The 15,849-nt window shown below is 54.0% G+C and overlaps 2 protein-coding genes across 4 annotated transcripts in view; one reads left to right on the top strand and one right to left on the bottom strand.

Annotated features, from left to right (window-relative positions):
* The first annotated feature begins 108 nt into the window (after positions 1-108).
* DHX38 (DEAH-box helicase 38) lies at positions 109-13,738 on the top strand. Of its 3 annotated transcripts, none has more exons than XM_061593793.1 (26): positions 109-729; positions 834-1,021; positions 1,113-1,226; positions 1,465-1,630; positions 1,779-1,897; positions 1,985-2,061; positions 4,663-4,818; positions 4,942-5,103; positions 5,195-5,302; positions 5,758-5,879; positions 5,980-6,117; positions 6,241-6,427; positions 6,646-6,831; positions 8,892-9,032; positions 9,126-9,236; positions 9,312-9,428; positions 10,191-10,298; positions 10,381-10,493; positions 10,613-10,821; positions 10,908-11,062; positions 11,167-11,322; positions 11,414-11,548; positions 12,457-12,582; positions 12,680-12,775; positions 13,306-13,427; positions 13,535-13,738. In XM_061593793.1, the coding sequence occupies exons 1-26, from the start codon at positions 392-394 to the stop codon at positions 13,617-13,619; spliced, it is 3,735 nt and encodes a 1,244-aa protein (XP_061449777.1). In that variant the 5' UTR covers positions 109-391; the 3' UTR covers positions 13,620-13,738. The 3 variants fall into 3 exon arrangements, with proteins under 3 accessions (XP_061449777.1, XP_061449776.1, XP_061449778.1); XM_061593792.1 differs by having other exon boundaries at positions 1,465-1,657; XM_061593794.1 differs by lacking the exons at positions 13,306-13,427; positions 13,535-13,738 and adding an exon at positions 12,972-13,298 and having other exon boundaries at positions 1,465-1,657.
* Positions 13,739-13,923: 185 nt separating this feature from the next.
* Positions 13,924-15,849, bottom strand: part of PMFBP1 (polyamine modulated factor 1 binding protein 1) — an 81,559-nt gene continuing 79,633 nt past the window's right edge. The window contains exons 38-39 of the mRNA XM_061594690.1: positions 15,450-15,508; positions 13,924-14,220 (exon numbers count right to left, since the gene is read on the bottom strand). Coding sequence (XP_061450674.1) covers positions 14,160-14,220; positions 15,450-15,508 — 120 coding nt within the window. The 3' untranslated portion in view covers positions 13,924-14,159. The remainder of the gene's footprint in view (positions 14,221-15,449; positions 15,509-15,849) is intronic.

Raw genomic sequence — 15,849 nt, 5'->3', positions numbered from 1 at the left:
AGGGAGGGAGGAGCCAAGTCCCCCTCCGCCCAATCATAGCTTTCACTTTGCCCCCCTCCTCCATCGCGGGTGTGTGTGTCAAGAGCAACCCGGAAGCCCAGCCTCACGGCCGATCTAGGAGCAGTGTTTCTCAGACGTCTACGGAGGCTCTATGGTTCGGGGAGAGGCCAGAGCAGCTGCCGCCGCGGGGCATTATGGGGCGGGCAATGGCGGCGCCCGGCGAGCGGAGGGTCAGGCCTTGAAGTGGCCGCGCCGTGGAGCACCAGGTGGAGGCTGACGCGAGCTGGGCCCTTTCTCCCTCGAAGGCGCAGCGCCCGGAAGCTCAGCGAGCCGGGGCCTCGTCCGGGGCGGCGCCTTCTGGAAGCCCCGCGAGCGGCTGGGCCTCCTGAGGATGGAGGACACCCCCCAGGAGGCGTCGCTGCACCGGCTGGCGGGCCTGGCGCCGGAGACGCAGGTGGGCGGCCTCGTGGTCAAGAAGAAGAAGAGCGCCGCCGAGGAGCAGCACGTCTTCAAGATCCCGGCGCCGCGCACCTCCCTCCTGGGCCTCGATCTCCTGGCCGCGCAGAAGCGCCGCGAGCGGGAGGAGAAGGACGGCGGGGGCGGCGCGGAGGAGAGGAAGCGGTCCCGCGTCTCCTCCTACAAGGACTGGGCGGAGGGCCGGGATGAGGGCGCCGGCGGGGGCGACGAGGAGGAGGGCGACGCGGCCGGGCGCAGCAGCCGCAAAGACAGGTGAGGGGCACCAAGAGGCGCGGGGAGGTCGCCGTCAGCTGTGGGCTGGAAGCCCTCCGCGCCGCGCGTGGTTCAGGCCTTTTTTCTTTTCCTTACTTCTCCAGGCACTATCGTTCGGCCCGGGTGGAGACGCCGTCGCACACCGGGGGAGTCAGCGAAGAGTTCTGGGAGCGCAGCCGGCAGCGGGAAAGAGAGCGCCGTGAGCACGGGGTCTACGCTTCCTCCAAGGAAGAGAAAGAGCGCAGGAGGGACCACGGTCGGGAGCGGGACCACGATCGCAAACGGGACCGAGGTAAGCCCAGCTCCTCACTCTCCTGCCCCTCACCCCCCCGCCTTGTGTCTTTTCTTGGGTGGGCCGGGCTGATTGTCAGCTGTTTCCGCAGATGAGCGGGACCGAAGTAAGCGCAGCAGCAGCCGGTCAGAGCGGGAGGTCTCCTCAGAGAGGAGCGGCAGCAGTCGGAGGAATGAGCCGGAGAGTCCTCGCCACCGGCCCAAAGGTGCACTCTCCTCATCCCCCTCTGCCTGCAATCCGTGACAGACAGTGCCTGCAGGCTGTAGCCCTTTTCCTCCACGTGTGGGGCTGGCAAGGCAGTGCTGGGGTTTGTTTGTGTGGCTGCAGGGAGCTTAGGATGCATCTCCTTGGCTGATGGGCTGGACCCAGGCAGCAAAGGGGGCTGGTGTGGCAGATGGAAGGAGTTCAAGCCAACCGGTGCTCTGTCTGCTTCCTGGGTCTAGATGCAGCTACACCTTCCCGCTCCAGCTGGGAGGAGGAAGATAGCGGCTACAGCAGTTCACGTCGCTCCCAGTGGGAGTCTCCCTCCCCTACTCCCTCCTGCCGGGACTTGGAGAGGAGTAACCGGGGATCTGCTTCCCGTGACAGCGAGAGGCATGACCGAGAGCGGTATGGAGGTGCAGTTTGCGTTGTGGGGTAAGGCCAGCGGGTGAACGCCTGGCTTGAAGCTGTGGCTTGAGCAACCAGAGCCAGGCAGAGTTGGCTTTTTCCTTTGGGGCCTAGCACTGACCGTCCTCTTTCTTGGCTGTCCTTGCAGGTCTATCAGGAGCAAATACCCAGAGGACACCCCATTGCCAACCCCTTCATACAAATACAATGACTGGGCAGATCATCAAAGACACTCTGGTGCAACACCATGGCTCTCCAGAGGCAGAGGTGAAGGGCTTGGAAGGTTGAAGGGGAGGAAGAATGCCCTGTGGGCTGGGGCCAGAATTGGGCCTTCATGCTACTTTCCATTCCTAGGGAGGCGTGAGGATGGTGAGGATGGCATTGCTTTTGAAACGGAGGAGGAGCGGCAGCAATGGGAAGATGACCAGCGGGTGAGTGCAGCTGAATGCTGGTGTGTGTGTGTCTTCTTCGCAGTTTCCAGCCTTGTGGTTTTATTCCTCCTTAATAAATGATCTTTGTCTTGTGCCATGTTTTGCAGTGTGGTACAAGGTGAAGAAGATAAATGGGTTTGGGTGTGACGGTGAGGCATCTTTGAGCTGCGTGCAGAGAGGTATCTGGAGGAGCAGCTGCGATTGGCCAGTCTCATGGGGCTGGGCCACAGCTGCCATCTTCTTAGAATGAGCCTCTTGATAGTGGCAATGTGAATTCACAGGGTCAAGGGTTCTTACTTTCTCCCTTTAACTGTATTTACTCAGAGTCCTTATATGCTGAATGTTAGTTTACCTAAGGTCACAAGTTTCCAACAGCAAGTCACAAGTGGGCCAATTGTAGACAGAGACCCCACCCAAGGATTTTTGGGTTTTGGGAGGTACTATTTATTCATTTATATCCTGCCCTTCCTCCCGCCCAGGTTACTAGAAATTTTCTAATTGGGAGTCAAACTTCAGACAGCAGAATGTTCTCATAATACGTGCTATTTATTTGCATCTTCCACACTACAACTATTAAAACACATTGTAAGTAGCCTTAGCCATCTTAGCGGAAAGAGAAAATAAGGATACAGATGAGCAAGAAAGAAGCTGCTGTATGTATTCATTTAACGTCAAAGCGTACCTTGAAAGTCCAGCTTAACTTAGGTCACAATAGATAGAACGACTGCATTAGAACTCAAAGTCTTACTACAGAGCCAAAGTCACAACGTATATGGAAATATGTGTCACAATACATCTCGCCCATCAGATGACATAGATGGATTAATGATATCTGCAGACCTTCTTCAACCCACCTCCAGCTGGAGATGGTTGCTAAGCCTAGAGTGGTTTGGCTTTTTATATACTTTTTTATTATTTACTAGATTTATTAATTGCTTGATACCGGAAGGTCCCCAAGTGACTTACACAATTTTAAAACAAAACAAATAAAACACGCTATAAAAATGACAATAAACAACAAAACAATAGCAATACCACCCCCCGCACAGCCACAGTAAAGTTTGGCAGCATATTAAAACAAAACATTATCTCAATCTATGAAATGCCTGGGAGAAAAGGTATGTCTTTACCTGGCACTGAAAAAATGTCAATGAAGGAGCCAGGCGGACCTCACTGGGAAGCATATTCTACAGATGGGGAGCCACAACTGAAAAGCCCCTCTCCCTTGTCACCATCCTCTGAGCTTTCCTGAGAGTGAGGACCTGGAGAAAGGCCTCAGAGAAAGATCTAAGGGTCTGGGTAGGTTCGTATTGGGAGAAGCGTTCCAAAAGATACTGGGGTCGTGAGCTGTAAAGTGCTTCATAGGTTAAAACCAGCACTTTGAATTGGGCTCAGAAGCATATAGGCAGCCAGTGTAATTGGGATAGGTGTTATATATGCTCTGTTTGCCTTGAACCCGTCAACAACCAGGCATTCTGCATTCTGCACTAATTGATGTTTCCAAACTATTTTCAAAGGCAGCCCTACACAAAGCACACTGCAATAATCCAACCTTGAGGTTACAGAGCATAGATTATTGTAGCCAGGTTATCCTTGTCCAGTTGGGTTACAGTTGGCCCACCAACCTAAGCTGATGGAAGGCAGTCCGTGCCACTGAGGCTGCCTGTGCCTCAAGCCATAGCAATGGGTCCAGAGAACCCCAGAACTATGAACCGGCTCCTTCAGAGGGAACGTAACCCCATTTAGAGCAGGCCGTACACCACTCAGCCAGTCAGAGGAACCATCCACCCATAGCGTCTCAGTCTTGCCTGGATTAAGCTTCAGTTTCTTGGCCCTCATCCAGCCCATCATCACAACCAAGCACTGATTCAGCATATCCACTATCAGAGAGGAGGCAGCTTCCCATGGCCTTATTAGCTGCCTTCTCTACATGCCCCCTGCTAGAGGCAGCAAGTGGGACCAGCTAACCTTTGTGTCAACAACTGGTTGCCTTAATTAGTCAACCAGAAGTGCTCTCCTGGTAGCAGTTTCTTTCTCAGACCTACCAACAAATGGAATACCTTAAATGGTGTTCTGGTAGCTGCTATTATGTCAAATGTTATCAGATGTTTACGAGTCTCTCTTCCCAGACACCTTATCTCTCTGCGTTGTGCTACTAAACTCTGCTAGAGACTCACTGCCTTACACAGAAAGGGGGGCAAAGAAACCCTTTTCACAGAATCTTTTCAGTTTAGCAATATGCATTCTATAAAAGCAGCAAACTACATAAACTACATACCAGCAATAATATGTACTTTTCAAGCCTATGGGGGACCAAGCCCATTACACTCGGGTCTAACAAGGTGATGAATCATTGGACAGAGAGAATGGCGAAGCATTAAACGCTCTCTTTGAGAGCATGATATTTCTGGTGGTAGTGGGAGGAGAGGCCCTTCCCTGCAAGGTTGTGACGTCTTACTGACCTCTGGCACCTTTGGTGATGGCTGTGTTCTGTGGCCATCTAAGACTGCCTTCTGAGGTGTGGGGAACTCCTCTCCAGGCTCTGCCCAGGCTCTGTCTCCGGCCTGCCTTGCTGACCCCTTTTTTTGCTTCTCTCCCCAGCAAGCCGACAGGGACTGGTACATGATGGACGAGGGCTATGATGAGTTCCACAACCCCCTGGCCTCTTCATCGGAGGAGTACGTGAGGAAGCGGGAGCAGCACCTGCAGAAGCAGAAGCAGAAGCGCATTTCAGCTCAGCGCAGGCAGATTAACGAGGTAGGAGAGTGTCAGGGAGGGCAGCGTACAGTGCGTTGGCTGGTGCCACACACTTGTCACTGGCAGGGCTCCCCTGTGTCTGGGGGACAGCTGACTGACGTGGCCTGGCTTTCTGCGTGGCAGGATAATGAGCGCTGGGAGACAAACCGCATGCTGACGAGTGGCGTAGTGCACCGGCTGGAGGTGGACGAGGACTTTGAGGAGGATAACGCTGCCAAGGTCCACCTGCTGGTTCACAACCTGGTGCCTCCCTTCCTGGATGGGCGCATTGTCTTCACTAAGCAGGTAGGGCAGGCTCTAACGAAGTGGTGGCATAAGGAAGGAGTGGAATTGGGGAGCCCTATCCTTGTGGATCATTTTCCTTGCTTCCTTTCAGCCTGAGCCAGTGATCCCTGTCAAGGATGCCACTTCGGACCTGGCAATTATCGCCCGCAAGGGCAGCCAGCTGGTGCGTAAGCACCGCGAACAGAAAGAGCGCAGAAAGGTACGAGCGGAGTGTCTGCTGGGCCAGCCTGCCTTCCCCGTCATGGGCTGCCCGCCTCCTCGAGGCAAACCGGCTTACTGAGCAGGAACACTGCTGTGGCGGTTTGAGTTCTAATTTAATTAATTATTTTTAAAGAGTTTCGTCTTGTCTTTCATTGCACAAGCAAACTCACAATTCCACAATTGTGTAAATGTTGCATGTTTCAGTAAGTTGTGGTGCAATAGCAGGAGCAGAATGTTGGGTCAGTGAGGAGGAGCGGGTGTATTGTGCAGGGGGTGGTAGCAAACTCTAGAGATGTACCAGCAGGAGGCAGTAGAGAGGCTGGGCTAAAGGACAGGTGTGGTTCCAGGTTAGAATAGGGACAGCCTGTGCTCTCTGCTGGCAGCGGGCCAAAGCCTGAATTGTTTACATGGATCCGTGTGTGTGCGTGTGCGTGTGCGTTGCTGTCATTCCAGGCCCAGCACAAGCACTGGGAGTTGGCGGGCACCAAACTGGGGAACATCATGGGCATCAAGAAGGAGGAGGAGGAGGAGGGGCCGAAGCTGATCGTGGCAGAGGATGGCACTGTGGATTACAGGTAGGGGTCTGGCCTGCTGCAGGACCAGGGAGGCAGGAGCACTGCCACTGAGGCTGCAGAGGGGTGAGGGGTGGTCATGACACCGGACGTCTCTTCTCAGGACAGAGCAGAAGTTTGCTGATCACATGAAGGAGAAGAGCGAAGCCAGCAGCGAGTTTGCCAAGAAGAAGTCGATTGTGGAGCAGAGGCAGTATCTGCCCATCTTTGCTGTGCAGCAAGAACTGTTGACGGTGATTAGGTGAGCCCCGCCTTCTCCTTCCTGCTTCCTGGGTGGGGAATGGTGCAGAGGCTGCAGGGCATGTGCAGGTCAGCAGACTGCCTTTGAGGGGCTGGTGACAGGCCCTGCCTTCTCTTCCTGCAGAGACAACAGCATTGTGATTGTGGTTGGGGAGACGGGCAGTGGCAAAACCACGCAGTTGACGCAATACCTGCATGAGGACAGCTATACGGACTACGGCATGATTGGCTGCACGCAGCCCCGCCGGGTGGCAGCCATGTCTGTGGCCAAGCGTGTCAGTGAGGAGATGAGTGTGAGCCTCGGTGAGGAGGTGAGCAGTGCAGGGTGGAGGGGGAAGGCGGCCAGCAGGGAGCCCTCGTAGGCAGTGCTCTGTGTGGGTGTGGGGGGCTGGTTCCTGTTTTGGCTCAGCTGCAGGTATGATGGCCCCTGATTGCTGAACTCCCTGCTCATCCTGTGCCCTTGGCATGATGTGCTCTGCTTGCTCTCTCTCTTTCACCTGTCTGCCTTCTCCTCCCCAACATCTCCCAGGTGGGCTATGCCATCCGCTTTGAGGATTGCACTTCAGAGAATACTGTGATCAAGTACATGACTGATGGGATCTTGCTGCGCGAGTCTTTGCGTGAAGCCGACCTTGACCATTATAGCGCTATCATCATGGATGAAGCACACGAACGCTCTCTCAACACAGATGTGCTCTTTGGCCTTCTGCGTGAGGTCAGTACTTGCCGGATGGGCTTGTGGGTGGTAGATTCACTTAGACATAGTTGCTTATCTGTACCCTGTTCTAGAAGTGTGGGTAGCCCTTCTGGCGGTCTCTTGCAGCAACAGCAACAGACAATCTTGGGGCACCTTAAAGACCAGCATGTTTATCATGGCTCAGTAAGCTTTTGTGGACTCGGCACATGTCATCCGTTGCATGAAATGTTATTCTGAGCTACAGCTGCCGTAGATGTACAGAGCTGGGCAGGGAGTGAGGGGGGGCAGGATTGTGAACAGTGAGGTGACAGGGAAATGACATGCAGAAAGTACAGCCAGTCATAAGTGCCTGAATAAAAATGGTAATTCATAAAACAGTTGTTGATAACACAGGCCTTCTGGCATTAGTATCCAATTTGTATGTCTTGTCTTCAGTCCAAAAGCCGTAATGTAGAATTTTTCACCATTTGCATTACGACTGGCCTGTCTGACTTACATAAAATGCGGAATGGCATTGCCAACAGTTGATGACATACGTTATAATTGAAGATGAGTAGTGAATGGGCCTCTGATGTCGTGGTTGATGTTACCAGGTCTTGTCATTGTGTTGCCAGGGTAGATGTGAGGGTAGAGTTGGCGCTGTGGTCTGCCCCAGAGGAGGCACACACCAAAGTAAAAGGACACAAACGTGACATTAGAAAGGCAATATTGAGAAGGTAGCAGGGAAATGTTGGGAGGATGCTCTGTGTGTCACCTGAGAGTGGCTGTTGTGCAAAATGCAGCTTAAAAAGGAGCCTGCAGGGTGGTGCAGAGCTGTCGCTTATGGACTGAACTGGGACAAATTGTCCCTTGTGATGGCTGCTGCTTCGTCACCCGGGCAGCTCTTTCGTCTTTAGTTTAGAAACTAGGAAGCAGAGTTTGGACTGTGACTGCCGCTGCAACCAGGGAGAATTCCCTTGTTGCAAGAGGGTGTCTTTCTGTTTTTTCTGCATCTGAGAGAAGAGGTTGAAATGGGTTACATCTGCATGAGATTATTATCATTATCATTAACACCCTGCCTTTTGGCCCAAGGCCCTCAAAGTGGCTTACAGAAGACACAAATATCAAAATACACTATAAGAATACATCAATAAAATAATAAAGCAATGCAATTTACAAAACACAATTTACAAGAGTTAAATAACAAGAACCATCACAATCTACATTTCCAACTTAACACTTGCAGTGCTAAAATTGGCCCCGTGGTACCGTCTAAAAGCACATAAGTCTACGAGTCCACTACCTGGCTGGAGCTAAGCAGGTCTGGGTATGTCAGGCCTGGATGGATATCTGCAAAGAAACCTCACATACGCTGCCTTGAGTCTCATGACGGAAGGAGACTTAGTGCCTGCAATAGGCCCTTCCCGGTAGCTAACTCGCTCCTTGAAGCAGCTCAGGAAGGCAAAAGTTAGATTAGTCCTGAAGGAACACGCAGGCAAGGCTCCTGAGGAAACAGACCTGTTGCTGTCGCCTCCTCTTCCACCGAGCTGCCGCCACATGCGTGCTTGAGGCCGAGCCAAGGCCGCTGCAGGATCGGCATGAGCAAGGGCCATGCTGCGCGGGGAAGAGTCTCGGCGGGCCTGCTTGTGTTGGCAGCGCTACTGGTGGCACTGGTGGTAGGGCTCTTGCTGCTGCTAAAAGCACTACTGCTGGGCCCCGGCTCCCGCCCCCGCTGCATGCTCTCCCTCACTCTCCGACAGCTGCTCCGCCTCGGCTCCAGCTTGACAAGCTTGGGCGGAGATGGGGAAGAGTGGGAGGCAGGGGGGGCTCCCCAGCTGTAAATTTCCTCAGGAACTCTGGGGTCTTGTTGGTCTACCCAAAACAAAACTGTGGCAGCGTGGAGAGGATCCTAATCTCGGCACCGGTGTACTGGGTGGCAATGAGGGCTTTGAATCCCCGCCAGTTCTCGGGGTAGGTATAAGGAGCCCTGGCTGCCATCCTCCTTCTCCTTTGGAAACATATTCCTTGTTTCCTTGCTTGAGGGTAGGTGGGGCTTCCTCCTTGTTCCTGACACCTGCGCTCTCCTCCTCCTCCTCCAGGTGGTGGCCCGACGCTCGGATCTGAAGCTGATTGTTACCTCAGCCACCATGGATGCAGAGAAGTTTGCTGCTTTCTTTGGGAATGTGCCTATTTTCCACATCCCGGGCCGCACCTTCCCTGTAGACATCCTCTTTAGTAAGGTATGGAGAGAGCGGGGGGGGGGGAAGAACAAACAGCTGCCTCTTGCATTCTGGGAGGGCACATTAAGTCTCTTCCTTTCCCCTCCCTTTCAGACCCCCCAAGAGGACTACGTGGAAGCAGCAGTGAAGCAAGCCCTGCAGGTGCATCTCTCAAGCGCCCCAGGAGACATTCTGATCTTCATGCCAGGCCAGGAGGACATTGAGGTGAGGTCGGTTGGGTGAAAAGGTCCCTGGGCCCCCAGCCCTGCATGTGCTCATCCCTTCCCTCCCTTGTTGCAGGTCACCTCGGAGCAGATTGTGGAGCACTTGGAGGAGCTGGAGAACGCACCTGCGCTGGCTGTCCTGCCCATCTACTCCCAGCTGCCCTCTGACCTGCAAGCCAAGATTTTCCAGAAGGTATTGGACTGGTTTGTGCATGAGAGATCTCCCTGCTGGTGTGTGTAGAATCCCACCTACCGCAAAGCTCATAGCTTGGCCCTTTGAATTCTGCGCTCGATGAGGCTCGGAAGGCTTGGTTGGAAACTACCGTGCTGCTTTGGTGTGGGGCTTGCCATGTGTGTCCTAAGGGGGAGCAGTGATGCGTGCTGCTGTGTCCCATAGTAGAAGTTCCCCACTGCTAGCTTCAGGGCTTTGTTCTGCCACCTCAGATGTGAGCCCTGAAAGTCTGTCTTGGGTCAGCACAAGTAGAGTGGTAGCAGATTTGCAGTGCGGAGTGGTCGATTTTCCTGGAGCAGCATTAGGGTCTAAAGGCAACCTGGTGTGTCCAGAGCACAGTGGGAACGAGTGCTGTCAGTGAACAGCCAGGAGCAGCTGCAACTGGGGCCTGGAGCCTGGGCTGGCTGTAGGGGAGGAGCAGGTCGAGGGCCTTGGAGGAGAGTGCTGGATACAAGCCTAGAGCAAAAAGAATAGGCAAAAACCTGGAAGGGTCTTGCAGAGACAGGTATCAGCGCTCAGTATGATGCACCAGTGGGCAGGGAAATTCAGAGGAGACCTGGACCCACTGCTGGTGCTTACCTGAAAAGTGCCTGAATATACTTCCCCGCTTTAGCAAGATGAGTCAGTCCAAGGTGGTTGTCTCAGAGCTCTTCTCTTTGGCTGGTGGAGGGCTTGGGAGGAGATGGGAGTGGCCTGCTGCACGTGAACCTTTGTTTTTGGCAGGCACCGGATGGCGTCCGGAAGTGCATTGTGGCCACCAACATTGCAGAGACCTCACTGACGGTGGATGGGATCATGTTTGTGATCGACTCTGGCTACTGCAAGCTGAAGGTGAAGGGGGTTGGGTTGTGCAGAGCCCTGAAGCCTGGGCCATTGGGCTGAGACCTTGTCTTACCTGCCTGTCTTGCCCCAGGTTTTCAACCCACGGATTGGCATGGATGCCTTGCAGATCTTCCCTATCAGCCAGGCCAATGCAAATCAGCGCTCGGGGCGAGCTGGACGGACGGGCCCAGGTCAGTGTTTCAGGTAGGAACCACATGCATGAGGTGGGAGCTGCAGGTTGTGCCTTTTGCCACTGAAGTGACCTTTGCAGGAACCTTCTCTGGGCCATCCCCATCTGAGCGGTCTCCATCTCTCCTGGACAGGCTGTACACCCAGAGCGCATACAAGAATGAATTGCTGACAACCACTGTCCCAGAGATCCAGCGCACCAACCTGGCCAACGTTGTGCTTCTGCTCAAGTCTTTGGGGGTGCAGGACCTGCTGCAATTCCACTTCATGGATCCCCCTCCGGAAGACAACATGCTAAACTCTATGTACCAGTTGTGGATCCTCGGGGCGCTAGATAACACGGGTAGGGGAGAGCAGTCTGGTGGTGCAGCGGCTGTGTGGCCTGGCATGGCTGGGAGAGCCATCTCATTGGTGCTGCCTTCCCTTCAGGTGGGCTGACATCAACGGGGCGCCTGATGGTAGAGTTTCCCCTCGATCCAGCCCTCTCAAAGATGCTGATCGTGTCCTGTGACATGGGCTGCAGCTCAGAAATCCTGTTGATTGTCTCCATGCTCTCTGTTCCAGCCATTTTCTACCGGCCCAAGGTGTGTCTGATCTCCAAAGAGGGAATGGCTGGGTTTTCTGGGACCTTTGCAGCCACCGGGCAGCTCCTTCCTCCCTCACTTAACGTTCTGCTATCTCTCCACAGGGCCGGGAGGAAGAGAGCGACCAGGTCCGGGAGAAGTTTGCTGTCCCTGAGAGTGATCACTTGACTTACCTGAATGTTTACCTGCAGTGGAAGAACAACAGCTACTCCACACTCTGGTGCAACGAGCACTTCATCCATGCCAAGGCTATGCGCAAGGTGCCTGCTGGGGGAGGGGGAGGGGGGGGTCCAGCAAGGATGTGCAGGGTGCTGCGGGCTCCAGACTTGACAGCTCTTGCTGCCCTTCCAGGTACGGGAGGTGCGAGCACAGCTGAAGGATATCATGGTGCAGCAGCGGATGAGCTTGGCATCCTGTGGCACTGACTGGGATGTGGTTCGTAAGTGCATCTGCGCTGCCTACTTTCACCAGGCTGCCAAGCTGAAGGTGAGGGAGAACGTGTGTGCGTGCATGTGTGTGTTTGCTATTGCAGGGGAGGGTAAGGCAGACCACCGGCAGGGCTGCATCAGAGGTGCGGTGGGGGGGGTGAGATAGACAGGAGGACACACTGCCTGTTGTAAACAGTGGTGCTACCAATTGTTTCTCCATGTTCCAAGCCATTCCATTTGCCCTGTCTCTGAGGAGAGGCCAGACTTGGTACAGCTTCAATGCCACGTTCTGCGAGCAGTCACAATCCACTCCTCCTCCATTGGCCTTCACGTAGCGACTCCCAAGAGCCTCTTTTATGGTACTCAGTGCCCATGTTCCGGTCCCGCCTATAAGGCACTGCCTGCCACGCTCTCCCTTTCCTTACTCCTTACTTTCCTTACTCCTGCACGGTCTTACTGCTAAGCGAGTCTGGACATGCTTGGCTCACTGCTTCAGTCTCCTTTCTGGCCTGTTTTCAGTTGTGTGTAAGCAGCCTCAAAGGGACCATAGCTCATGGCAGAGCACCTGCTGTTGATGGAGAAGGTCCTGGGTTTCCTACCCATATCTCCAGCGAACAAGACCAGGTGCCAGGTGGTGCAAAATATCTTTGAGGAAGGATAAGGCTGTCAGTCATGACATACTGCCTTCATATCCGAGGCCGTTTGCTTCTGAATACCATTTGCTTGGAATCACAAGTGGGGAGGGCACTGTCATGCTCATCTCCCGCTTGTGGGCTTCCTATTGGGCATCTGGTTGCCTACTATGAGAATGGGCTGCTGGATGGCGGGTTTTTTGGCCAAATCCAGCTGCAGGAGTCGTCTTATGTAAAAACGCCTAGGTAGGGAGCCTGTGTGTTGTGCAAGAGGTACTGTGGGGGGTGGTGCTGGGTCTTTGCTGACTGTGTTCTCTCTCCATCTCTGCTTCAGGGTATTGGCGAGTACGTCAATGTCCGTACAGGGATGCCCTGCCACTTGCACCCCACCAGTTCACTCTTTGGCATGGGCTACACGCCTGATTACATCGTCTACCATGAGCTTGTGATGACCACCAAGGTGAGCTGGTGCACATGCGACGGCTGCTTGAAATGGTGCCAGCTCTGTTGCAGTCTCTGGAGGTGAACCCCAACTTCACCTGTCTGTCCCCCTACAGGAGTACATGCAGTGTGTCACAGCAGTGGATGGTGAATGGCTGGCTGAATTGGGACCCATGTTCTACAGCATCAAGCATGCTGGCAAGTCTCGCCAGGTAAGGGAGCAGAGCTGTAGCTGGTTTTGTAGCTGGGTTACAAGCTGGGTTAGCAAGGTTGGCGCTTTTTCTGCTGGCGAGGGGCAGACTTGAGCTTGCAAGGAACTCTGGTTCTCTCCCTCAGCACATCAGCCTTTGGTCGAGAAGTGGGTAGGCGTAAGACTTTTAAGGGGGCTGTTCCTTTGCATTCCCATAGCTAAAGTCATTCTGTGTATCGGAGGGGCAGAAGCCCTGAAAGCCTGGATTGGGTCAGCCCAAGCACGAGTGATAGCAGAGCTGCAGTCGGAATGGACAGCTGGTTTCTGATGGGATTCCTGCAAAGGAACACGGACCTCAAATCTAATTCGGGGAAGCGCCGCTAAAAGAAAGGTGGCCAGACTTGGGGTCACGTAGCACAGGCTCACTTGGCTGATCCTTTAACATTTGGGGTTCAAAACGTATTGCAGTAAAAAAAGAGGAGTCATACGTCGGAAGGGTCAGGTCAGCTCCCGCCTCCTTCAGTTGCACTCAGTCTGCTTGCTCTGCCCCAGGAGAGCCGTCGGCGGGCCAGAGAGGAAGCTTCTGCCATGGAAGAGGAGATGGCGCTGGCGGAAGAGCAGCTGCGTGCCCGGCGAGAGGAGCAAGAGCGCCGCAACCCCCTGGGCAGTGTCAGGTGTGCCTCTTGCAACAGGGCTGTGTGTGTGTGTGTGTACTGGGAGTGCTGGGCCTCCATCAGACAAGCAGGCGTGACCCTCAAGGCTTTCCCTTCCCTCCTTGCAGGTCCACAAAGATCTACACGCCGGGGCGCAAGGAACAAGGCCAGCCTGCCACCCCACGCCACACGCCAGCTCGCTTCGGCCTGTAACCGCTTCCCTCAGTTCTGTACAGAATACCCTGCTGTGCTCAGTTGGGCAGAGCCCATGCAGGATGGACATGGAGAAATAATTTTATTGTTTATATAAATGTTGCTGCTTTCTGACGCTATTTTGAGCAGTTGCTTTCGTGTGGCCTTTTCCTTGGGCTGAAATGGGGGGTGAAGGGGCAGCTAGGAGTCTTGCTGTGGGGGGAGGGGCAGTGGGGTGCTTTTGGAGTGTGTTTTAAGCACCTCTGGAGGGATCACAGCCACCCACCTCCTCCTCCTCCCATACACACTCACCAACATCACCATGTGGCTTTTGGGGAAAAGTGGTTGAGCACTTCCCCATTTATTAGCTTTGTGCGCACACAAGTTGTTTTTGTCTTTTTCACCTCCTTCGTCTTGCAAGTCCCATGATTAGTATATTGCAGGTCCCTGCCCATTCTTCTGCTGGAGCCCGGCGCAGCAGGTGCCAAGGTGTGCCCTCTGCAAGGGAGGGTCTCCCCGGCATGTGTGGCGAAGAACAGGTGTCCAGCAGCCGTGGACAGGCTAGGACAGGTTCCACTTTGTAGCCAGCACTGTGCTTCGCCTCTGGCTCAAGCTGTGAGAGCTGCAAACAATAATAATTATGGGCTAGCACTGACTCCCACCCGTGAGTAGACCCATGGGAGTTAATAGACATGACTCACTTAGGGTGATTAATGTAGCCAATGGGGGCCCATGTAGGCCAGCATCCTGTTCTCCCAGTGGCCAGCTAGGTGCCTCTTCTGGAAGCCCACAAGCAGGGCTAGAGCGCAAGAGTCCTCTCCCCTCCTGCAGTTTCCAACACCTAGTAGAATTTCTTTCTGGGTAAGTCTTAGTTGAATAAAGCCCAATGGTTGGCAGCCTGTGTGTGGCTACACAGACAAGTGGGACAGGGATGGCTTTTCACTCCCTCTCTGCCGGACTTGACTAACAGGAACTGTTGTGCTGCTTCTGCTGAAGTGCCAATTTGCTGAAGAAATCTCTGTGGAGATGTTGTGGGGAGATGGTCATGTATCTGAGTTTAGACCACTGTGCATTGTGTTGTGGTATCATCTTAGAAGATGGTGACGAAGGGGGAAGGCATGATTGCATCCGCTTGTCAACAAACGTTGAAAGGGAGTCAAAGCGACATCTGCATACCTAAAGACTGACAATTCTAGCCAGAGATTGCTGGGTAAAAAGTTTGCTTAACATTAGGAATGGACTAAAAATTGAAGGAAAACACATTTCCCTCAGAATACTGGCACAGATCTCTACTAGGAGACTGTTGGGGGGGGGTGGCTGCCAACAGGAAGATGAGGGGAGTTGGAACTGTGCACAGGCTCCCCCCCCCCGACCAGCCTTTGGAGAAGGGGGAGGCTGCCTGGCACAGCCGCTGCTGCTGGAAACGACTCTACCACTGGAGCTGGGCTTGCTGTTACCCAGGCACTTCCCCACAAAAGCCTCACCAAACGATTCCTTGTACCCTTTCTGGTGCTTTGTAACATTTTGGAACTGTTGAGCTCCCCCCAGCCTGGGTGCGTGCGTGAGCATCCCTAGAAAATACCTTTTCAAGCAGAGCTTGTGCACCCACCACCAGCCCCAAAAGATTAATTGTAAACCGCCCAGAGTGCTTCAGCTATGGGGAGGTATATAAATGCAATAAATAAAAGGAGCCCCTGGCTGGGATGTTGGCCCATGTGAAACAGAAGAGGAGGAGGTCTGGTGTCAACAAGGCCCCTGATGGTCTCCCAACGACACAGCCAGTGGGGGGGGGGTCTTGCTGCTCTGTGGCTGAATTGGGGGGGGGGGATGGGAGACCAGAAGAACACTTACTCATCCACTGGGAGCGTTGGCCAAGGCTGTTGCAGTACCAGATCACAGCTGTGGAAAGCCTAAAATAAGGGGGGGGCAGCGGGGGAAGAGGATTTCACTGTTTTAAAGAGGCCTTTTGCCCATTGCAGGAGATCTGTGGTCACTACTGTGCACCGCTTAATGCACGTATGACTGCAGAGCCAGAGGGCTTTCCCAGGGATGGTTCTGATTAACTCGAGTTAAATGCCTTCCCGTTAAGCAGCAGCGGGTTGGGTGTGCCTGCCCTGCTCTGTCCCCAGTCCTTCCAGCTCCCTAGTGCTTGGGGTCGCCCCCTCTCTTGCCAGTTCCCGTTATGGCAATACTGGCCCACTCTGCATTTGGGGGTCTGGGATTCCAGCACTGCAGACGGCCATTCACCCCC

Source organism: Rhineura floridana, chromosome 13 (genome assembly GCF_030035675.1).
Source record: "Rhineura floridana isolate rRhiFlo1 chromosome 13, rRhiFlo1.hap2, whole genome shotgun sequence".
Lineage (NCBI taxonomy): Eukaryota > Metazoa > Chordata > Lepidosauria > Squamata > Rhineuridae > Rhineura > Rhineura floridana.
This window is presented reverse-complemented; position numbering and strand designations above follow the sequence as displayed.